Source organism: Salvelinus sp. IW2-2015, linkage group LG5, assembly GCF_002910315.2.
Source record: "Salvelinus sp. IW2-2015 linkage group LG5, ASM291031v2, whole genome shotgun sequence".
Taxonomy (NCBI): domain Eukaryota; kingdom Metazoa; phylum Chordata; class Actinopteri; order Salmoniformes; family Salmonidae; genus Salvelinus; species Salvelinus sp. IW2-2015.
The window spans coordinates 24,601,278-24,626,683 of record NC_036844.1 but is presented as its reverse complement, the minus strand read 5'-3'; the positions used below and the strand labels follow the sequence as shown (position 1 = coordinate 24,626,683).

Here is a 25,406-nt window from a genome sequence, read left to right as displayed (position 1 = left end):
CAAAGTGGCTCATCAAAAACAGACCCGAGATAAGGTAAACACACACAAAACAATGCCTTTGCCATTTTGGAGAAAAAACCTGCACCTAAATAAGAAATTGAAACTACCTCTCAGAATTCATGGAAAAAAGCTATCACTTATCACAAAAAGCCAGCAGCACACTTTGAGCTAGTGATATTATTTAGGATCGTAAATGTAATTGGTTCTACTTATTTGCGTTTCATCACAATTTTACATCAAACAATGTTTTCCTCTCAACAGAGACAAGGGTGTAAGTGAATACCGAAACTCTTCTTTGAACACAATGAAAACTACTCAAGGAATTCCCAAAGTGATCCCAAAGCGACGCATAACTGCTACCCGTCACAACACACCATTCCTAACCTCTAAAAAACAGATACAGTCAATCCAAGAGGGGAGATACTAAAGTAAAAGCCACATATGTTAATATCTATCAAAAGCAGTGTAAGAATTTACCTCAGGTAGCCTCGCTGTGGAAGAGATTTGTTTAGGAGGGGTGGCGGATGGTGTGGTTCATACCTCGCATTCCCTGGAGCCTGAGATGGTGCAGGTGCAGGAGCCAGTCCCGTTGACAAGCACGTCCATGGCCTCCGAATTGGTGGGCTTGTAGTCCACATAATACTCCTGCAGTGGGGAGCTCAGCGTGTGCTCTGTCTCTCTGGCTTTTTTCCGCCGTTTGCGAGCCGCGGCAGAGTGCTCCTGCAGCTGCTTGACGCTGCTGGGATAGCGCTTCCACGACACGTAGATCACCAACAGGATCATCGCCACAGACAAAAACAGTGCAACGCTCCCCGCCACAATCTTGTGAAAGGACACAGGCTCAAACTCATGCTCAGGTGGTGGTTCCATGGGCGGGGTGACAGCTGAAGATGTAGGGCCACCTCTGGATTCCTCTCCCCTCTTCCCAGCTCCGGTGTGGGGTGTGGGGTAGGCTGGGTGGCGTTCTGTCTGGTCTGGGCCTTTAGAGGGGGTGGGCCGGGTGCTGGCTGTGAGGGGTGTGATGGCGGTAGCCCGACACACACCGTGGGTGTCTATGGCATCCATGACCTTCTCACCTTGGGCCTCCTTGGGGGCGGCGCAGATCATGGTGGTCTCCTTGTTCCCCTTGAAGTTCCTCAGCCAGACCACCAGGGGGCAGATCACAGGGCCACAGTCCCACACATTCCCCGCCAGGCTGATGGTGGTCAGGGAGATCCAGGCCGACACGGTCTCCTGGGACACGTTGGTCAGTTTGTTGGAATCCAGATTGAGTGTTTGAAGGTTGGGCAGGCATTGGTAGACCGTAGCATCCACCTCTTGCAGATCATTGCCAGACAGGTCCAGCTTCTGCAGGGAGGTCCAGGTCCAGGTGAGGCCCTGGCTCATGGAGCGGATGCGGTTCCACTGCAGGTACAGCGCCCGCAGGTTGTAGAGGCGTGGGAAGTGGGAGAAGTTGATCTTGGAGAACTGGTTGTGCTCCAGGTGCAGCTCGGTCAGCTTCAGCAGGCCTGAAAAGGCATTGCGGGTGATGCTGCGCAGGCGGTTGTAGCCCAGGTCCAGGAACTCCAGGTTTCTGCAGTCCTGGAACAGACGCACGGGGATGCTCTTCAAGGAGTTGGAGCGCATGTGCAGGCTGAGGAGCTTGCGGAGGCCCTGGAACTGGCCCGGCTGCAGGGCCGCCAGTTTGTTGTAAGACAGATCCAGATTGCGGAGGTTGGGTATAGGGTGGAAAGTGGTGTTGTGGAGCATTGTGATCTTGTTGGAACTCAGGATCAGCTCCTTGAGCCTCCGAACGCCTTGGAAAGCCAGTACGTCCACAGAGGCAATGTAGTTGTGGTCCAAGTAGAGCCAGATGAGCTGGTTGAGGCCCACAAACTGTCCGGCTCTGAGACTGGCCAGACTGTTGTAACGTAAGGACAGGCCTTGGCAGCCCCCTGAGAGGTTCTTGGGGACATCACGAAAGGCGCTTGACTCACAGTAGACGATTTTCCCATCGCAGCGACAGCTTTTGGGGCATGGGCGCTCGCTGAGGGACGGAGATGCAGCCAGCCACACCTGCATGAGCAGCGGTACCATCAGCCAGCGGCGCCGCATAGCAGAGCCTGCAGAGAGGGACAGATTGAGAGAGAGAGAGAATATCACTTTTTACTGAACGCATCTAACAACAACCCATCTGTCACGTTAAATGTGGGTGGCAATGATGGTCCATGTTATTATCAACCATGTGGGTCAATTATTCCTCAGCACCCAAGACTACCACTACCTGCTTACTGTTCAGATATAATGTATTCAACAGGTGAAGAAAATGGTGGTTTTAATTTGGTTTTAACTGCAACCTGTCTCTGTCTGAATTTAGTCTTCCCACAAGCCGCCACAGTGCTTAAGGCAAACAAAAGAAGTCATAAAAGCAAGCCGGCTCCCAGCAAATTATCATTCAGGAGCTGGCGGTTGTGTTTACAAATCTGGAGGAGTATCAATTTAGAATTTAGCCACTTCACATTGAACCATAACAGAGTAGTTAAGGTGTCTGAGTAAATCATGGTGTTCACTTCCACCAAGTTCAATAAAGAGTCAGCTCTCTAGAAACTCTATGGAGTTAAACAATTCTGCTGTGCACAAGCAACATATATAAATGTTCTGTAAGTGCCAAAATAATAGAAACACTTGAGGGATACAAAGTGTATTGAAAGCAGGTGCTTCCACACAGGTGTGGTTCCTGAGATAATTACGCAATTAACATCCCACCATGATTAGGGTCATGTAAAAAAATAAAAGTCAAATACTTTAGCCACCCAAGTCATAGATTGTTCTCTCTGCTACCGCGGTACCGGAACGCCAAGTCTGGGAACAAAAGGCTCCTGAACAGCTTATACTACCAAGCAATAAGACTGCTGAACAGTTAATCAAATGGCCACCCGGACTATTTACATTGACCCCCTCTTAATTTGCACTGACCCACTTGCACTGGATCTATGCACACTCACTGGACTCTACCCATACACTCACACACACACACACCACACTGATACTCCAATACACACACACACACTACATACTCTCACACACATGCATATTGACGCCCCACACACTCACACTGACACACTTCCACACTCTTTAACACTCTTCATATTATTATATATCCTGAATGACTAGTCACTTTTACCCCTACCTACAGTACATGTACTCTATATATTACCTCAACTATCTCGTACCCCTGCACATTGACTCAGTACTCAGTACTCAGTACCGGTACTCCTTGTATAACGCTGTCTAAGGGCCACTCCAGAAAAGGGCTCGTAAGTAAGCATTACACAGTAAAGTCTATACCTGTTGTTTTTGGCGCATGTGACAAATAACGTTTTATTTAATGTATAAAAATGCTGGGCAGGCCATTATTTTGGCTACCATGGCTACGCCCCCATAGGATGACAATGCCCCCATCAACAGGGCACAATTGGTCACTGAATGGTTTGAGCATTAAAATTATGTAAACCATATGCCATGGCCGTCTCAGTCATCAGATCTCAACCCAACTGAACACTTATGGGAGATTCTGGAGTGGCCCTTAGACAGCGTTGTCCACCACCATCAACAAAACACCAAAATGATGGAATTTCTCATGGAAAAATGGTGTCGCATCCCTCTGATATAGTTCCAGACACTTGTAGAATCTATGCCAAAGTGCATTGAAGCTGTTCTGGCTCGTGTTGGCCGAATGCCCTATTAAGACACTTTATGTTGGTAGTTACCTGTACATGTACATGTACACTAACACTGTACACTAACCATTTGAATATAAGGACAGACAAAAACATTAATCTGATCATGCTGTGCTGTGTCCTTAGATATAATGTTACTGCTACTTGGGACTAGAAATGATATAGAAGAAATACTGCAGATGCAGACTATTGAACCACTGATGGTGATAATGAGAATCGGTCAGTATACTGTAGCCAGGTTTGATATCCCACTGGGCCTAGACGTCAATTCAATGTCTATTCCATGTTGGTTCAATGTAATTTCATTGAAATTACATGGAAACAACGTTGATTCAACCAGTGTGTGCCCAGTGCAATCGGTCTTTGTCCGTAGGTGAGAGTGAGCTGTTTCCATTAAAAGCACTCCCCTTACAGAGTCACTAACGATCTGTCATTAAGATGCATTGATTTCCTCTTGAGGAGTGCATCCACTGGTTGTGTGCTCTTTTCTCTGGGCTAAACCCCTGTAATACCTGGTTAACATCCTTTAATCAAAAGGTAGGATGAATGTGTGGTTTAATACAGCCCATAGTTGTGTTTAATTGGTTATCACATGTATGTCATAAGCAGGTTGGCGACAGATTTTCATGCGAATATTTAAAAAACATCAGCATAAAGAAAATATGCGTATTTTCCCACCTGTAGTGTTTCCACCAAACAGACTTGTTTAGGAGAGAAATCTGTGCGTGCTGACATAGTGCACACAAAATGTACTTTTCCGCTTAAGTTTTCAGGTACCTAATAAAAATCTAAAGTTCAACGCATGTCCATTGCATTTTTAACTCGATAGTTTTGTCACAAAAACTGTTGTGTTAGAAGTTGCCTAGTTAAATAAAAAATTATAAAATAGCAAATATGCCTACTCTGGTCTTGACACGTGTGCTCTAGACAACAGCTCACAGATACAGTGCAAGTAGGCTGTGTGGATAGGATAGTCTACATGATGAAATTATTATGGATAAGAGTGAGAATATTAAGCATCAATCATCATGTAACCAGAATAATATCTTTACGATATATTTATTGTAAAGGAGCATCAAGCTCATCACCATGCACGTTCACCACCTTGTGAAGTTCATCATAATTTATTTCATCTGTAGCCTAATAAACTGCATGGCTTCCCCAGTCGTAGTAGGAGGACCACACACCATATCATCACTTGACTCCAAGTTTACTTCAATATAATGGTTATTATATCAATATTTGCACATAAAGGCATTTCCACCGCCATTTCTTGCATAATAGTTTTTATTGACACAAAAATATCCCACCATGTCGAAATAACAAATTACAGAGTATATCAGCATTTATCAAACTGTACCGAAATAATAAATTACAGAGTATATCAGCATTTATCAAACTGTACCGAAATAATAAATTACAGAGTATATCAGCATTTATCAAACTGTACCGAAAGTTTCCATTACAGCTGTTATTTTTTATTTTTTTACACGGTATGACTTTACTCACATAAAAACCGTGGATGGAAACGTGGTTAGTGTGACACTCCAATCATCCTAGATGTTCCTCTATGATGGGAAATGTGACAGTGATGGTGTCTGCATGCTAACGTTTCAGATGTGTTGCAAAACTGAACAAATTATGAACCCAGAGTATCAGTGAGATATAATAAAATACCTACTTGAGGCTTAAAGCTAAAATTCTTAGTTGAAAGAATAACAAAAGCAATCACCCCTCTTTTGTAAACAGCTGAGAAACGGGCCTGGAAAAATCCATGATATCAAATGTATAGTTTTAACCATGTTTTGAGCCTACAGTGTTTGTTTCCATTTTTTTTTAAATTACAAACACTGGAGTCAAACAAGCTTATATTTTGGGTTCTGATGAGGTAAGACAGTTGAACTAAGCTTATGAGGCACAAATAATTTATTTACTCTTCAAGAATCCATAGGCATATAGTATTAATGTACAGTATACAGATACCCAGCTTAAAACCCCAAAGAGCAAGCATCCTTCTTCCTTGATGAAAACCTGCTCCAGAACACTCAGGACCTCAGACTGGGGTGAAGGTTTACCTTCCAACAAGACAATGACCCTAAGCGCACAGCCAAGACAACGGGACAAGTCTCTGAATGTCCTTGAGTGGCCCAGCCAGAGCCCGGACTTGAACCCGATCGAACATCTCTGGAGAGACCTGCAGCAACGCTCCACATCCAACCTAACAGATATTGAGAGGATCTGCAGAGAAGAATGGGAGAAACTCCCCAAATACAGGTGTGCCAAGCTAGTAGCATCATACCCAAGAAGACGCGAGGCTGTAATCGCTGCCAAAGTAATGAGTAACGGGTCTGAATACTTATGTAAATGTGATATTTAAAAAATAACATTTTTAATGAATTTGCTAAAAAAATATTTTAAAAAATATAAAAAATATTTTTACAAATGTTGCTTTGGCATTATGGGGTATTGTGTGTAGATTGATACAAAACTGTTTGTTAGAATAAGGCTGTAGTGTAACAAAATGTGGAAAAAGGATCTGAATACTTTCCCAATGCACTGTAAGCACTTTGTGACAACTGCTGATGTAAAAAGGGCTTTATAAAATACATGTTATTGATTGATTCTCTCTCTCTCTGTTTGTTTATTTGTTTGTTTGTTTGTTTGTTTGTGTGTGTGTGTATGTGTGTGAACCTTGGGATTCTAAAGATAATGTATGACAGCTTTTGATTGAACCAGGTCCTCCATCAATTCTTTTGTTTTCTTTAGTTAGTCTTTAGTTAGTCTTTAGTTAGTCTCTAGTCTAGTAGATAAATTACTAACAAGAAAATGCTGATCAAAAGCTTAACACATGATTTCTCTATCTGCAGTGTTTTTTTACTCATGTCAAATTTGTTAAAATATCAGTACAACAGAACAACAAAAAATGTATATTCCTGTGTTTCAAAAACAAACAAAGTTTTGTATTTTTTTTACTCTAATTAGGCAATTCAACATTATAGAACACAACATTGTTTATTTACTGTAAAGAAAATGTCATTGCATGTTTTTCCATGTCTTTCATGTGATATATTGTGGGCAGCTTAAATGAATTGTGTGTTCATCAGATTTAGTGAACATTTACACATCCTCCTAAGAGATGTGTAGCTTTATTAACATAGCTTGTGAGATACATACTTTAGCTTGAGCCTTCTTCATTCGGCACCTTTATGCCCTGACTGACACTATGTGTGGTTTAATGAGCACTCTGTGCACTAATGATTCACTAAGCCATCTTCCTCTCCTCATATCCTCTTATCTTATTCGGAGAGGAACATAGGTCGCCTTCAGAGGTGTCACTCATGAGCTGTGTGTAGCGAGAACCACCTCTCTACCATACTTCCCTTATCATTACCATTTGGTTACCATATCAGCCGATTAACTATATATCACCTCTTCATTCCTAACACTCTCCCATTACCACTTCAGTTGTTATTTTTTCCCCTTGAACTGCATAGCCATAATCATCCATGTTCCAATCATTGGTTTGTTCCCCATATCCTTGGTACACCTTTGCTTTTTATTGTGATTGCCATGCTAGGATTAACTGTATAAGTCAATTTACTACTTATCCCCTTATAATAACAGAATCTCTCTGCTTCCGCTACTCCTACTACCAATACTACTACCACTACTACTAAYACTACTACAATACAACTACGATGGCAGGGATATGGATCCTTTTGTTTTTAAACTTTAACAAAGAATGAGAGGAAGAGCACACAGCTGACCTACTGTCAAGATAAATAAATCATAGCCTGGCAAATATGCACTACGCTATGATCTTTGAACACCCAAGTGGCTCATTGTTGTGTTTTTTTGCCATTAACAAAACTGCTATCAGGCGCAGCCATGCCCACATTGTGTCTGGACACGAGCCTAACGCTTAGGGAAGGACGTCCCCTCAGACCAGCCTAAGCCATCCTATTAGTCTCCAATTAACATTGAGATGAGTACTAGCCAGCCAAAGCAGTCCCATTTCCCTGGTGCTTGGGAACCAGCGCTTCCTGTCCTGTGTGTATTGCCCCAATGTTCTGAGGATACGCAGATGTCTTTGTGTAATCACAGAAATGCAGAGCAGATACATTGGCTATTTGCAGTTACTGAAGTAGGTGGTCTACAGTACAAACAAGGGCAACTGGATGAAGAGAAAGTTTGTGGTGGATTCTCCTCAATACACCAGTATCCAAATGTGCGTGCACGCACACAGAGACGTGTGTTAGTGTAGAGTTGTTTTGTCCTTGTGTCTGTTTTCTGATTTCCCCTGGCGGGAAGGGTTCCGTCAGGGTGGAGTGACTGAGAATAACCAATCAACCCCCAGCACTCACAACACTATTGATGACTCTGTCACATCCTCTCTCAGAGCCACCCCTGCCCTGCTGCCCTCTCCGGGGGCCTCATTTATCAACCATGCGTACATTTCATACTAAATTCTGGTGTACGTGGAGGTTCTAGGATTTGTGTGCGCAACAAATTATTGTTATTATCAAACTGTCACATGCAACATACAGGCATGTTTTCATTGATAAATCAGAGCCATATTATATGTGCGGTCGTAAAACGAGCGCCACAACCTCGACTGGAAAACGCCCTCCATTCACCTTTTTTGTTAATAAATAAAAAATGTATTTGCTGTATGATTTGGAGATGTGGAACTGGGCCATGAAAGTTCCCCCCAAAAAATCAATGGCAAATTTGATTTCTGTAAAGGTGTGGGCAGAACGTTGTTGTGACTTATCCAAATAAAAAATGCATGCTGCTTAGCGAGTTCCAAACAGTAGCTGTGTATTCTACAAATTTGATTGTCCTTTCAAACAAATTAAAAGTAAATGCAACAACCCACAACTCTATGCGAAAGACAAATTGTTATTCAACATTTTGTTTATCAATACATGATTGGGTTTTTCTATACTGCCTTTGTAGCCTACAGGCTCTGAAATGAAATAGACTTTGATGTCGTGCTCCTAAACCTATCGCACAGCAAAACAGTAGCCAACCCATACTGTCACATACTGTCAATTTACTGTTCTATTTACACTGAACAAAAATGTTAATGCAACATGTAAAGTGTTGGTCCCATGTTTCATGAGCTGAAATAAAAGATGTTCCATATGCACAAATGGCTTATTTCTCTCATATTTTGCGCACAAATTTGAATACATCCCTGAGAGTGAGCATTTCTCCTTTACCAAATTTTGGTCTCAAGTTTTGAGGGAGCTTTCAATTGGCATACTGACTGCAGGAATGTCCTCCAGAGCAGTTGCTAGAGAATTTAATGTTCACTTCTCTACCATAAGCCACCTCCAACGTTGTTTTAGAGAATGTGGCAGTACGTCCAACCAGCCTTACAGCCGCAGACCACGTGTAACCAGCCCAGGACCTCCTGTGGGATCGTATGAGACCAACCACCCAGACAGCATTTGAAAATGTGGGTTTGCACAACCGAATCATTTCTGCACTAAACTGTCAGAAACCATTTCAAGGAAGCTCATCTACATGCTCATCGTCCTCATCAGGGTTTTGACCTGACTGCAGTTTGGCGTCGTAACCAACTTCAGTGGGCAAATGCTCACCTTCGATCATCTGAGACCAGCCAGAGGGACAGCGGATGAAAATGTGGGTTTGCACAACCTAATAATTTCTGCACAAACTGTCAGAAACTGTCTCAGAGAATCTCCTCTGCATGCTTGTTGTCCTCACCAGGGTCTTGACCTGACCATCGTAACCAACTTCAGTCGGCAAATACTCACCTTCGATGGCCACTGGCACGCTGGAGGAGTGTCCTCTTCACAAATGAATTCCGGTTTCAACTTTACTGGGCAGATGGCAGACAGCATGTATGGCGTCGTGTGGGCGATCGGTTTGCTGTCATCGCTGTGAACAGAGTACCCCACGGGTTATGGTATGGGTAGGCATAAGCTATGGACAACGAACATAATTGCATTTTATTGATGGCAATTTGAATGGACAGAGATACCATGACGAGATCCTGAGAGCCATTGTCGTGCCATTCATCTGCCGATATCACCTCATGTTTCAGTATGATAATGCATGTCACAAGGATCTATACACAATTCCTGGAAGCTGAAAATTTCCCAGTTCTTCCACTGCAAACTCACCACACATGCCACCCATTGAGCATGTTTGGGATGCTCTGGATCGACATGTATGACAGCGTGTTCCAGTTCCCGTCAATATCCAGCAACTTCACACAGCCATTGAAGAGGAGTGGGACAACATTCCACAGGCCACAATCAACAGCCTGATCAACTCATTGTGAAGGAGATGTGTCGCGCTGCATTAGGCAAATGATGGTCACACCAGATACTGACTGGTTTTCTGATCTACGCCCCTACCTTTTTTTTAAGGTGTCTGTGACCGACAGATGCATATCTGTATTCCCAGGCATGTGAAAGCCGTAGATTTAGGCCTAATGAATATATTTCAATTGACTGATTTCCTTATATGAACTGTAACTCAGTTAAATCTTTGAAATTGTAACATGTTGCATTTATATTCTCGTTCAGTGTACAGTACTTTTGAGCATGCTTTGCTATTGAATGAGCGATTGATAAATGGTAGCCTACTATTTCTGTAGTGGGAATAATTTAAACCAGTTATGTCAGAAAAGGAGAGACATGTCCTGCAATATGATTATGATTTAGGCCTATAATTAAAGTGAAATAAACACATTAGATAACATGCTGCTATGCAATCTCTTTACCCAGGGCAAATGCATCTGTTTTATCATCAGGTCTATATCTAATGCTTTTATTAGCCTACCAATAGTATAATTCCAGTGCATCAAACACCTCCCATTTCCCCAAATGAAAAATAAGCCTATTTCTTGCAATACAGTAGATCAACCTTCTAGAAGTTGTGTGCATGCATGGTTTGAGATTTGCGTGGAGATACGCACACTTTCCATCAAGTTCAAAACCTTTGCGGGAAAACTGGCGCACACAAGTTTTAGAGTCTTTTATGTGCCCACACCCCTTTGATAAATGAGGCCCCATGGGCCTCAACCGAGCATACATACAAAATTTACCCCAAAATGTGCGTGCGCCAGTTCACACAAAAGTTGGCATTGATAAAAAATGTACTTGATGTGAGAATGTGCTCTCCACCCCATAAACTCTAGACCATACATATGCATCTGCTAGTGGTTGAAATATTGTATTGCAAGCTGGCAAGTATGTTGTGCAAATGGGGGATATGATGAAACAGCCTGGTCTCATAGACTAGACATAACATAGCAAATGTTACGTTTGGTATGGTTACATAGACAGATGGTTACTTAAGGCAAAACGAAAGTAGGGTGGTTGGTCAGGGTTGATGGGTAGGGATATATTCGGGAATGTCTAGCAACATAAAGGTTTACGAGGTCGAATCTCATCACGGACAACTTTTGCATTTTTGCTAATTAGCAACTTTTCAACTACTTACTACTTCTTAGCTATTTTGCAACTACTTAGCATGTTAGCTAACTCTTCCCCTAACCCTAAACTTAACCCTTTTAGCTAACCCTTTCCCTAACCCTAACCTTAACCCTTTTAGATAACCCTAATCTTAACCCTTTAAGCTAATCCTTCCCCTAACCCTAACACCTTAACCTAACTCCTAAACTTAACCCTAACCTCTAACATCTAACCCTAATCCCTAGTCTAGCTAATGTTAGCCAGCTAGCTAATGTTAGCAACCTAGTTAAAATTAGTAAGATATCATAGGTTTCGCTAATTTGTATAGTATGTTTTGCAAATTTCTCAAATATTGTACGTTTTGCAAATTCGGGAACATATAATGTGAGTTGTAATTAGTAACAAATGGTGATGGACATCCACAAATTAATACATACCATATGAAACGTGACATATCACACGAAATTGAGTTTCTCGGATTTACATACAGAATAATATGAAATGCTCTGAGACCAGGTTGGATTGAGAAGCATATTCATAGAAAACAAACAAACAAACAAACAAAAAACAGGAAACAATGCATTAAAGTACAAGTATACGAGTATTTTGCCTGTTGCCTAAGGAAGAGAGTAAAAGCACGATCAATGCAATCCATCCTGCATTGTCATTAGCAATTCCAAGTGCTCAAGCTATATCTATATAGACTAAACTCTTAGAGAAAAGGTTCTAGATATAACCAAAAAGGGTTCAATGCTTGCTTCATATATGGCACCCCTAAAGGTTCTATATAGAACTGAAATTGGTTCCATAGAAATGGAATATATATGGTACCCAAGGCTTCTATATGGAACCAATTATGGTTCAGTAAAGAACCCCTGGGTTTCTGATCAAAGCACCCTATAAAAGGGTCCTATATAGAACCTTTAGGGGTGCCATATATGAAGCAAGCAATAGAACCCTTCTATGTTCTATCCAGAATCTTTTTTTTCTAGGAGTGAACAGGATAGTGCAAAACTAACTATTAAATAATGTGTAGTCATATTTATATGTGAGCATTTAGAATTATTATTATTGTTATTTCAGAGCAATTGTACAATTTAAAACTGAGCCCATTCATATTTCAATGGCTCTTTGATTCCAATGTTCCTTTAGGTAAACAATGTATCGATGCAGTGCAGTAGCCTACTGTAGGTCGATACATCGTGCCACCTTACAATTAATGGCACTGCATAGCCAGTGCACTTGGCCATCTGTGTAAGTTAAATAAAGGCTGTGGAGATTAGGCTATACCTCGGGCGACAATAACAGAGGTAGCAAAGACAGAGAGAAAAACACGTAGGCCTAAATGAACTGTCAACACAAACATACTGATGATTTAAATACTCAGAAACTCAAGCAACCACATGCATAGACACACGCACCGAACACACACACACACACTTGAGCGAACATACTCACACAATTTGATGCACGATTTGCAGGCTGTTCGCGCTCCAAATTGCATTCATTAAGCCTATTGTAGATGCCAGGTCAAATAACAGAAATGCTTCCCAATCGTCTTTCAACGACCAAAGAGCAAGAGAGGACATCACAGACTGTCTTCACCGCTTATCAAAGAGCAGGTGCACACACGACTAGCCTATATGTATGATTTGATATAGCAAAGCAAAATGATGATCTCATGAGTAAAGTTTATCTGCGTAATTAATCTGCATGTTGCTTAATGTATCGACCTACAGATAAAAAATTACAGCTTATAACAGAAAAAAATACACCTTATGGATCAGCGGGGACTGTGAAGAGAAACACAGACACACGCATACACACTCACACATGATAACATACGCACTATACACACGTACATGGATTTTGTGTTGTAGTATGTAGTGGAAGAGTAGCGACCTGAGTGCACACACTTAATCTGTTGTGAAATCAGTTGTGAAATGTAATGCAATGTTTTTAATTGTAAATAACTGCCTTAATTTCGCAGGACCCCAGGCAGAGTAGCTGCTGCTAATGGGTATCCACAATAAATACAAATACAAAACGCATATATACTCATGAAACTCAAATGATCTGTTCTCGGTTATTGTTGGACATAGGCTACTACTGACACGTTTAGATCACTAAATGAAGGAAAACACAACCATGAACGGGTTGTCGATAATTATGCAGGACCACGCTTTGTGAAGTTGACTTGCATCCAACATAAAACATGATTAGCATTCCAGTCCCAATCAATGATCTGGATTCAGTCTGCTTCTTAAAGCAGTAAAGAAGAAATAGGAGGCTCCAGACATAAGCTACTGAACGGATGCATTCGACTATAGAGCTTTTTTGTAAACGGAACAGTTATTTCAGATGCAATCACAGGCTAAGCTAGAACGGCATATTTGCGTATTTGTTATGTGTCCAATTGTTAATCTCACAAAGACATTCATCGCATGTAATACCGCAAGGAGATAGAAAAAACGAACCATATTGCAGCTCTGTGACTGTTGACTGTTTTGGGCACATCATGGCTATTCAAAACGATAAGAGTGTGCTGAATTGGTTTTATAACACTTACAAATTAACAATGCTTTGTGAAATCTCGAAATTGCAATAATACTTTTTTTTTTCTGAACATCCCAGATCATTTCGCGTTACTGGCATTGTGTGAGAGAATTTTAGGGAAAAGACGCATTAGCTTACTCTCGTTTTCCCTACATGAAGCAGATATGATACATTTACAGGCACATATAGCCTACTTACCCATATCCGCTTATCTGTCAGCTCCTGGCCACAGGTTTTAAAGCCTTCCAGCGTGCGACACCCGAGTCCGCATGACACGCGCTCTCCTCAAACGGTGTGGTTCTAATCCACGACCCCAGTCACTGCGCGCAGCCGCCGATTCCAACACGCACCTGCCCGTCGCTGACCCCGGAATTTAAGCGAGTCAGAGGGGTATCCGTGTGTCAATCCCTTAGATTCACCATGGAACATATCTCGCTATTCCCAACGACAGACGAAAATCCCGATCTAGTTTTCTATCATATCCGTGCACATAATTCCCGCGTAAAATTGTTGGGTCCAATATCAACAGCGCCACAGAGAGTAAACAATGCCACATCCAAGTCACAAATGACAATCCAAAAATAAGCATGACAGTTGAAAGATTCCAGTTGATACTTTCTCGTCACTCTCTATCCATCCATTATCTCATAAAGCGCAAACAACGATTTGCCCAGGAGGCTTTGTGAACACCAGAAGATCTCCCCAGTGAAAAGCGACATATAAATCTTGCGATGACTGACAGGGTATTCACACCTAAAGAAGCTTTACCTGATCAGAGGAAAATTCAAAGGGTCTGCTAACGGTAGTTTAACTCGGTAAACAAACCAAAATCATTCAGGATGAACATTCCCCCTTTCACCTCTATTATCTCTCCTCGTCGCTGAAACCAGATAGAACATAAGTGCAAGCGTTTGAGTAGTTAACACTTCCGCGTGTATCACGGCAACTTTTTCAGGCAGAATCGGAATGCCCTCTTCTGGTGAGAGAGTACCCCCGCATAAATATATATTTCCCTCGGCTTTCCCTCAGCATACAGTACACGTCTCTGCCGGCTGTGTATATGTTGAAAAAATATAGTCAGAGAGAAAGGGACATTCTCTGATGCTGACAATGGACACGCTCTTGCACGGTAGCAATTAGCACACTAGCCTAGATTTATGCCTAATGGAAGGCTACATGTACTTTCACCGTTTTCAATTGTTTGATTGTGCGATTTGAGATTGTGTTTTTACTGTAGCCTAATGTACGAGAGAGAAAACGCAATAGCCTAGACACCACGGAGAATAGAAACCAGGTAATAGTATGCACCAGTCCTCAATTTTATTTGCGATTAAAAAAGCAACTCAGAACTTGGGTTGGTTGGGGAATAAAGTTAATTTGAGCGTGTCACATTGGCTGGCTGGATGCGGCGCATTTAGTCTCTGAAGGTTTCAAGCATAAATAGGGGTTGCGCACAACGACACTTAATGGAACAAGATGCCCGGTCATGGCTGTCATTTTTATCGGACGTCTCCCGCGGCTCCTCGTCGCAGAACTAATTACGGATAATGTGCACTTTACCTCCCGTCTTTAATGCAGAAACCTACAGTTTTGCCCGTGCTGTTGGTTGAATTCTCATGCAATGAGAGTAATAAACAACTCTGTGCTGTAAGGCTGTTTGTTTGATGGATTGTTACATCAAATAATATCTGAACCTTTGCATCGGTGTTTGTATGCCACTTTAGTTTTGGGAATACAACATTAACCCAAAGAAAGAAACAAGTTAATATAGCGTATTTGCCGTCCCTCTGTTTTATCAAGTTTCACTATTGTGCAAATAACTCAAACAGCATGCGTGACCAGAGTCGCTGTCCAGTGCTGAAATGGAAGCAGGGCGCATTGGAGTGCAATGGAGTGCAACGAGAAGCTCGTCCTGATCGCTGTTCAGGTGCTGAACTGGCTGGCTGTTGTTGCCAGTCTCCAATGTACGTTGAGGGAATTTACTGAGATCCTGCGTTGCATTTATTACCGCTGGAACCATGTGTAACTGACTACAGAGTGATGCTGATTAGACACATACTCAAGATCATAACCTGATCATCTGAGTACTGATTTACATACAAGATAATAATCATGAGCCTCACTGGAAACTTAAACTGGATGCTTATATAAACACTAAAGATCAAACGTTTTAGAATGCCTGCTCATTCAAGGGTTTTTCTTTATTTTTATAATTTTCTACATTGTAGAATAATAGTGAAGATATCAAACTATGAAATAACACACATGGAATCATGTAGTAACCAAAAAAGTGTTAAACAAATCAAAATATATTTTATAATTGAGATTCTTCCAATAGTAACCGTTTGCCTTGATGACACCTTTGTACACTCTTGGCATTCTCTCAACCAGCTTCATGAGGTTGCATTTCAATTCACAGGTGTGCCTTGTAAAAAGTTAATTTGTGGAATTTCTTTCCTTCTTAATGTGTTTGAGCAAATCAGTTGTGTTGTGACAAGGTAGGGGGGCTATACAGAAGATAGCTTTATTTGGTAAAAGATCAAGTCCATTTTATGGCAAGAATAGCTCAAATAAGCAAAGAGAAACGACAGTACATCATTACTTTAAGACATAAAGGTCAGTCAATATGGAACATTTCAAGAACTTTGAAAGTGTCTTCAAGTGCAGTCACAAAAACCATCAAGCGCTATGATGAAACTATCTTTCTTGAGGACCGCAACAGGAACGGAAGACCCAGAGGTACCTCTGCTGCAGAGGATAAGTTCATTAGAGTTACCAGCCTCAGAAATTGCAGCCCAAATTAATGCTTCACAGAGTTCAAGTAACAGAAACATCTCAACATCAACTGTTCAGAAGAGACTGTGTGAGTCAGGCCTTCATGGTCGAATTGCTGCAAAGAAACCACTACTAAAGGACACCAATAAGAAGAAGAGACTTGCTTGGGCAAAGAAACACGAGCAATGGACATTAGACCGGTGGAAATTTGTATTTTGGTCTGTAGTCCAAATTGGAGATTTTTGGTGCCAACTGCCGTGTCTTTGTAAGATGTGAACGGATGATCTCTGCATGTGTATTTCCCACCGTGAAGCATGGAGGAGGAGGTGTTATGGTGTGGGTGTGCTTTGCTGGTGACACTGTTGGTGATTTATTTAGAATTCAAGGCACAATTAACCAGCATGGCCACCACAGCATTCTGCAGCGATACGCCATCCCATCTGGTTTGGACTTAGTGGGACTATAATTTGTTTTTCAACAGGACAATGACCCAACACTCCTCCAGGATGTGTAAGGGCTATTTGACCAAGAAGGAGAGTGATGGAGTGCTGCATCAGATGACCTGGCCTCCACAATCCCCCAACCTCAACCAAATTGAGATGGTTTAGGATGAGTCAGAGTGAAGGAAAAGTAACCAACAAGTGTTCAGCATATGTCGGAACTCCTTCAAGACTGTTAGAAAAGTATTCCAGGTGACACTGGTTGAGAGAATGCCACGAGTGTGCAAAGCTGTCATCAAGGCAAAGGGTGGCTATTTGAAGAATCTCAAAATATAAAATCAAATTTGATTCATTTTAACACTTTTTTGGTTACTGCATGATTCCATATGTGTTATTTCATAGTTTTGATGTCTTCACTATTATTCTACAATGTAGAAAATAGTAAACATAAGGAAAAACCCCTGAATAAGTAGGTGTTTTAAAACGTTTGACCAGTATATGAGGGTGAGCATCCAGCCAGGAAGCGTTGTGCCAGCTCTACGCTCCAGACCTCCAGTGCGCCTCCTCGGCCCAGGATATCCTGCGCACTGTGTCCCCGGTGCGCCTTCACAGCCCTGTACGTCCTGTGCCAGCGCCCCGCAGTTGCCGGGCTAGGTTGAGCATCCAGCCAGGATGTGTTGTGCCAGCTCTGCGCTCCAGACCTCCGGTGCATCTTCACGGCCCAGTATATCCTGTGCCAGCTCCACGCACCCGATCTCCTGTGCGTCTACCCAGCCCGATAAGCCCTTTGCCAGCTCTACGCACCAGGCCTCCAGTGCGTCTCCCCAGCCTGGTAAGCTCTGTGCCCGCTGTACACACCAGGCCTCCAGTGCGTCTCTCCAGCTCGGTGCATCCTGTGCCAGCTCTACGCACCCGGCCTCCAGTGATGATTCATGGCACGAAGCCTCCAGTGATGATCCATGGCCCGGCGCCTCCAGTGATGATCCATGGCACGAAGCCTCCAGTGGTGATCCATGGCCCGAAGCCTCCAGTGATGATCCATGGCCCGAAGCCTCCAGTGATGATCCATGGCCCGGCCTCCAGTGATGAGTCCATGGGTCGGCCCTCAGTGATTGCATCTTGGCCCGGAAGCTCCAGTGAGTAGATCCATGGCGCGATAGCCCTCAGTGATGATCTCATGGCACCGAAGTCTCCGTGATGATCTCATGGCCGATGCCCTGCAGTGATGGGATGACACCTGCCCGAAGCTGTGATGTGATCCATGGCCCGAAGCCGTCCAGTAGGATGATCCCATGGCGCCGATAGCCTGCCAGTGAGAAAAGATACCATAAAAGAAAATAGTATTGGGGCACGTAAAGCCTGCAGTGAATAATACCCGCTTCGGAACCGTCCTGAGACGGCTCCACAGTCCTGAAAGGCACGCCTCCTTTTGAACGGTCGCACAGTCCTGCCTCCTGAAAACCGACGGAGACACGGTCCAACCACAGTCCCGGAACCCTCCTCTCGGAGGCGGTGCTGCTATTGCTTGCTATGCGACTCACACATGTCTTCACCCGGTGCCCTCCCACTCCTCAGAAGAGACGGTTCCACAGTAGGAACGCTCCCCCGCTGTCCTGAGAAATATGAATACCGTCCCCCTTGCGCATTTTCCAGAAGTCTTCGCCCCGCCGGCGACGTCTGCAGTCCAGCGCTTCAGAGCTACCGGCGACTGTTCTGCAGCCTCACGGCGAGCCTCCGGACACGTCTTCAGTCCAGGAAGCACCCCGGCGATACAAGGCAGCGGTATAGAGAATGAAAACCCTGGCAGACTAGAAAGGGCCCAGTCAGGCCCCCCCCCCCTCGGCGGGATGGACGGGACGGTCAAGACTAGTCGTACGTTTTTCAGCCAGTCCCAGAGCCTCTTCCGGCGACTGGTCGACGCATTTCCAGACCCCCGGCGACGATCCACGGTCCGGAGTCCCCGGCCGACGATCTACAGTCTGGTTTCCTTCAGCGACAATCTACGGTCCGGTCTTTGAGCAATATCTTACTGCATAAACTACGTCGACGGCCTTTCGGCGCGAGATATCACACGGTCCGGTTTCACCGGAAGTGGAGGACTCAGCAGTGGCTCAGGGGCGGCCGGGAACGCCCTGGAACCGGAAGCCCGTCACCACATGGGATGGCTAGAGAAAAATTGGCCAGCAACCCGGGACTTCCCCCCCATAGAGTCAGGTTTTGCGTCCGGAGTCCGCACCTTTGGGGGGGGGGGGGTGGGGGGGGGGGGGGGGGGGGGGGGGGTACTGTCACGCTCTGACCTTAGAGAGCCTTTTTTATTTCTCTATTTAGGTTAGGCAGGGTGTGATTTGGGTGGGCATTCTAGTTTTTATTTCTTTGTTGGCCGGGTATGGTTCCCATCAGAGGCAGCTGTCTATCGCTGTTTTCCACCCTAGTTTGTGGGATCTTGTTTTGCACAGTTGCTGTCTGCCCTGCAGAACTTTAAGTTAATATATATTTTGTTGGTTTGTCGGTGTTTTCAGTATTAAATATCATGAACACTTTCCACTTTGGTCTCATTCATTCAACGACGGACGTAAAGCATGACAAGTCATTTTTCCAACATATTGTTTACAGATAGGTTATTTCACTTATAAATCACAGTATCAAATTCCAAGATGCTGGGAGGAAACAGGTACAAAAGTATCTATATCCACAGTAAAACGAGTCCTATATTGACATAACCTGAAAGGACGCTGAGCAGGAAGAAGCCACTGCTCCAAAACCACCATACAAAGCCAGACTATGGTTTGCACTGCAATGGGTACAAAGATCGTACTTTTTGGAGAAATGTCCTCTGGTCTGATGAAACAAAAATAGAATGTTTGGCCAAAATGTATGGAGGAAAATGGGGGAGGCTTGCAAACCGAAGAACAACATCCCAACCGTGAAGCACGGGGGTGGCAGCATCATGTTGTGGGGGTGCTTTGCTGCAGGAGGGTCTGGTGCACTTCACAAATTAGATGGCATCATCAGGAAAGAAATTATGTGGATATATTGAAGCAAAATCTCAAGACATCAGTCAGGAAGTTAAAGCTTGGTTGCAAATGGGTCTTCCAAATGGACAATGACCCCAATCATACTTCCAAAGTTGTGGCAAAATGCTTAAGGACAACAAAGTCAAGGTATTGGAGTGGCCATCATAAAGCCCTGACCTCAATCACAAGAAAATTTGTAGGCAGAACTGAAAAAGTGTTGCCAGCAAGGATGCTACAAACCTGACTCACTTAACAGATCACCAGCTCTGTCAGGAGGAATGGGCCAAAATTCACCCAACTTATTGTGGGAAGCTTGTGAAGGCTACCCGAAACGTTTGACCCAAGTTAAACAATTTAAAGGCAATGCTACCAAATACTAATTGAGTGTATGTAAACTTCTGACCCACTGGGAATGTGATGAAAGAAATAAAATCTGAAATAAATCATTCTCTCTACTATTATTCTGATGTTTCACATTCTAAAAATAAAGTGGTGATTCTAACTAACCTAAGACAGGACATTTTTACTACGATTAAACGTCAGGAATTGTGAAAAACTGAGTTTAAATGTATTTGGCTAAGGTGAATGTAAACTTCCGACTTCAACTATATATTATTTTTACTATTTTCTGTAATTACCTGACCTCAACCCAATTGAGATGGTTTGGGATGAGTTGGACCACAGAGTGAAGGAAAAGCAGCCAACAAGTGCTCAGCATATGTGGGAACTCCTTCAAGACTGTTAGAAAAGCACTCCAGGTGAAGCTGCTTGAGACAATGCCAAGAGTGTGCAAAGCTGTCATCAAGGCAAAGGGTGGCTACTTTGAAGAATATAACATTAATTTTGATTTGTTTATCACTTGTTTGGTTACTACATGATTCCATATGTGTTATTTCATAGTTTTGATATCTTCACTATTTTTCTCCAATGTAGAACATTAAGAAAAACCCTTGAATTAGTAGGTGTGTCCAAACTTTTGACTGGTACTGTATATGCTGAACAAAAATATCAATGCAACATGCAACAATTTCAAAGATTTTTCCGAGTTATAGTTCATAGGAAATCAGTCAATTGAAATAGATTCATTAGGCCCTAATCTATGGGTTTCACATCTCTGGGCAGCCATGATTGCAGCTATGGGCATAGGTCCACCCACTTGGAAGCCAGGCCCACACACTGGGGAGCCAGGCTCAGCAAATCAGAATACGTTTTTCCCCACAAAAGGGCTTTATTATGGAGAGAAATACTCCTCACCCCTCCTCAGACGATCCCGCAGGTTAAGAAGCCGGATGTGGAATTCCTGGGCTGGCGTGGTTACATGTGGTCTGCGGTTGTGAGGCCGGTTGGACATACTGCCAAATTCTCTAAAACGACGTTGGAGGCAGTTTATGGTAGAGAAATTACCATAAAATTCTCTGGCAACAGCTCTGTTGGACATTCCTGCAGTCATCATGCCAATTGCATGCTCTGTAGCATTGTGTTGTGTGACAAAACTGCACATTTTAAATTGGCCTTTTATTGTCCCCAGAACAAGGTGCACCTGTGTAATGATCATGCTGTTTAATCAGCTTCTTGATGTGCCACACCTGTAAGGTGGAGGGATTATCTTGGCAAAGTGCTCACTAACAGGAATGTAAACAAATTTGTGCACAAAATTTGAGAGAAATAAGCTTTTTGTGCATATGGAACATTTCTGTGACTATTTATTTGAGCTCATGAAACCAGACCAACACTTTACATGTTGCGTTTACATTTTGTTCAGTGTATATCCTGCAACTTCAATTGTAAATGTACATGATACTCAATCATAGTCTTTCAGGTTTGTCTGTAACTGTATAGGGAAAAACAAGCAAAAGCTCACAGTTGATCTAGTTAGGGATAGCATGCTTGCTAAATGTTAAGAATAACTTCAAGACTAGAGGAGATATTTCCTGTTTATTTTTCTGCAGAAGTTTCAGGATATTGAACTCTAACACATCTCTGGTGAAGTAATCAAGGATAAATGTATCCAGTAAAAATATTGTAAAATATGTAGCCAGTAAATTTCTGATCTAAAACTATATTTTAGCTGTTGAAGTTTGTTGTTGATGTCTGTGGCATTTTACTATGTGGGTTCTGACACTAATCTCTATTGGAATGCCAGTGGCACTTTGTCGATTCTATTCCCTCGGCACCACCCAAGCAACATTTGCAGTGCTGGATGTTTTAAAACAAGCAATAACACAGCTGAATGTGTAATGTGTCATTGACTCTGGGGTAGTAACATTTATTAACTCCAAGGTGAAACAGACTTTACAGATATGAAGAGAAAGGAATATAACATATTGTCATATTAAATATGTATGCCATGTTTCATGTCTCATTTGATAATTTCATGTGTGTAGTATTTTTAGATGTTTTATTTGAAAGCACTTGGCACTTTATGTAGGRGTCAACCCTTGGAGGTTCTGGTGTTAAAAGGGTTTGAGTGTAACATCTTTGAAATATGTTGGAGGCATTCAGAGCATACAGTATAACAATGTGTAACTGAGCACACAGTAGTTCATCAAACATTATAATGTTGTTCAGTGTGTACCACTCACAGGAACATTTRGAGTTTACTTAGAACCCCATGCTGCTGCCAGAGTAACATGTTATCACAGAGCCTTTTGTGACATCAATAGAAATAACACTAACACTTCTCAAATTCATTAAGAATCAATGCTAGCATATTGGGAAAACATTTTACATTAGATGAAAGGCCTTGAACATTAGAAAGTGGAGTGGAGTTTAGAGGAGTGGGTTTAGTGGAGTTGAGGCCAATTAAAGTTAGTTCTGTTGAGTTGAGAGAACTGGATACAACCTTTTCAGTAACTCCATCCCTCAGAATGGCATAGGGGCATGAATAGGTCACCGTGATCATAGCTGTCTTTTATGGTACATTTTTTATCTAAATATCTTTCACGGAGTCTGTCGACGATGCTGGAATCCCTTCCTGCTTATACTCCCTATCCCCTTGATGGGTATTAACCAAAAAGGCTGTGACATTTTACCTGTGTTCAGCGCACTCCTTCAAATGGAGCCAGACACCTATTCTGACACTTTCTCTGCTCCTTTTAAAACACACCACCCTGTAGAGGGACTTATGTATCCGCTCCCATCCAATTTGGCTGATGAGTTTACTTTTGGATGGAGTTCAACCAGCCGAGACTATTCTGCTGACAGGGGTGAAACAATAAATAGCCTGTGAAGTTCTGGATCCAGCAGCAGCGCCAGCCCATGGACCACGGCTGTGAATTCTCCTCCTCGGGAAATACAGCCCATGGACCACGGCTGTGAATTCTCTTCCTCGGGAAATACAGCCCATGGACCACGGCTGTGAATTCTCCTCGGGAAATACAGCCRATSMACCACGGCTGTGAATTCTCCTCCTCGGGAAATACAGCCCATGGACCACGGCTGTCAATTCTCCTCCTCYGGAAATACAGCCCATGGACCACGGCTGTGAATTCTCCTCCTCGGGAAATACAGCCCATGGGCACACCTGTGTCATCGCTCTGCACTTTATGGATTGATCTTTCAATTGTCTTTTTAAGGTCCCTCACTGATACCTTCTTTAAACTGTGCTGTAGGGAGCTGAGGTACTGGATTCAGATATGATGGTGCATTGTATATTTTTCATGCACAAAAAAAGTGCGACTGACAGGCTCTTCCTTATTGACATATATTTACTGTACCTACAGTACCTAATCAGCACAGCCATTAACTAATATTTCTGGATTCACAATGATTTAAATAAAATTTACGGAATATTTGCTAATGCTCTTATGAGAAAAAGACATTTACTTAATGTGACATAATAATGATCTATAAAGAAGACAGAAACTGAAATCTCTAAGGATGAAAGAACTAATGAGTTTAGAAAACAATAACCTTTTAATGGATGTCCACGTTGATTAACACCTGAATAGATGGCGAATGTAGAGACCCGGCATATGTGTGTGTGTGTCTGCAGCATGTGTATGCAAAGTGGCTGTGACAGAATCCTCCCCGTCAGGCAACTATCTCCAGGGTGATGGACAGCCCTGTTCTATCACCTTCATGTTCACATTAAGCCAGGCCATGTTCTTAGTGCTGCTGGATCATGTATAAACCCATTTCCTTTGATCTTAACTCTGCCACAATCACCTCCATCTGCCTCAAGCGTTTGTCTTCCTGACACCAAATTCAGGTGATGACACTTGAATGGGAATCATCTGTGAAACGGTCTATACAGAGAAAAAGATCATAACGTAAGCTGAAGATAAAGAACAAGTTCTGTTTTTTATGTTACCATATCTTTTTTTTCAGGTTTTCTCCAGGAATTAGGAGGTGTTGATGCCAAGGTTGCAGCAACACAAGCTGGAGCCGGTGAATCCTTATTTGTGGGTCTACTCCATTAACCTTTACCCCAAGCTGTGGGCCAATCTGGAGGCTTGTGTTACAAACCATGTAGCAGAGGTTGCTGGAAATGGCTGTACATGGAAACAGATAAATGGGTGATTGTTTAACTACCCGAAAGACAAAAAGCACAAAGCACCTCCATCAGATGAGATCAAAGAGGAGGATTGTTGAGTTGTTGATATACACATTTTGGCACTGCACTGCCATAATCCTTTGAAAGATGTCACAAAACATATATCCCACACATTAGATGCAATCTCACATTAAATGTAATCTCTTGCAAAGAGAGAGGGTGGAGCTCCTCGTTCCTGTTCCGCTCCTTGTTTTAACGTTTCTTCATCTCTTCTCTTCTCTGGACACAGAATTTCATCGAGCAGCTGACCAATTACAGTAGACTTTAGTTCTGGGTTAATCGAGATTACACTAGATGTAATTTTTGAATCAGACTCAAAGCTGTCAGTGTGGCTGTTCAGGCTCACCGATTTGCTGTGTTTTGGTTTTACTACTAGCGGTTTCTCTTCTTCTGTGATTGTGTTTACATAAAGAGCCTATATTTCTTCCACTCTGTGTTTTGTCCTATAAAGACATGGTAAAGATAGCTAAGAGGTGGGCATCTGTGTGTGGCAGAGAGTGCCTTTCCATCTGTCTCTGCCTGCGGGGTCTCCATGGACACAAGCTCACACGGGTAGAACATGGGCAGGCCGCTAATCTCAAGTGTGTAAGCACATACTCAGTTCACAGTGGATACACTACAATATGCTAACATCAAGGTCAGCTTAAGATCAATACATCTCACCACCATGTGAATGGAATTGAAACAATGAGAACAGGTCCTTCACAAATTAACATCGCTTCCAATTTTGTTATTGACAACAGAGTCACTGCTTTCCACACGGTACTCTCTGTGGCTTCACTGCCATGTTTACATTCTCAACATGTCAAGAGCACCTGCCTTAAACATGGTCATGCATTGTGTACTTGGCTGCCACTGCCACTCTACCCTGTGAGTCATAAAGGTCCACGGCA

General features: G+C 42.8%; 1 protein-coding gene across 1 annotated transcript in view; it reads right to left on the bottom strand.

Annotated features, from left to right (window-relative positions):
* Nucleotides 1-14,573, bottom strand: part of LOC111964089 (leucine-rich repeat transmembrane neuronal protein 4-like) — a 146,406-nt gene extending 131,833 nt beyond the window's left edge. The window contains exons 1-2 of the mRNA XM_023987806.2: nucleotides 13,928-14,573; nucleotides 541-2,102 (exon numbers count right to left, since the gene is read on the bottom strand). Coding sequence (XP_023843574.1) covers nucleotides 541-2,102; nucleotides 13,928-13,931 — 1,566 coding nt within the window. The 5' untranslated portion in view covers nucleotides 13,932-14,573. The remainder of the gene's footprint in view (nucleotides 1-540; nucleotides 2,103-13,927) is intronic.
* Between the last annotated feature and the right edge of the window lie 10,833 nt (nucleotides 14,574-25,406).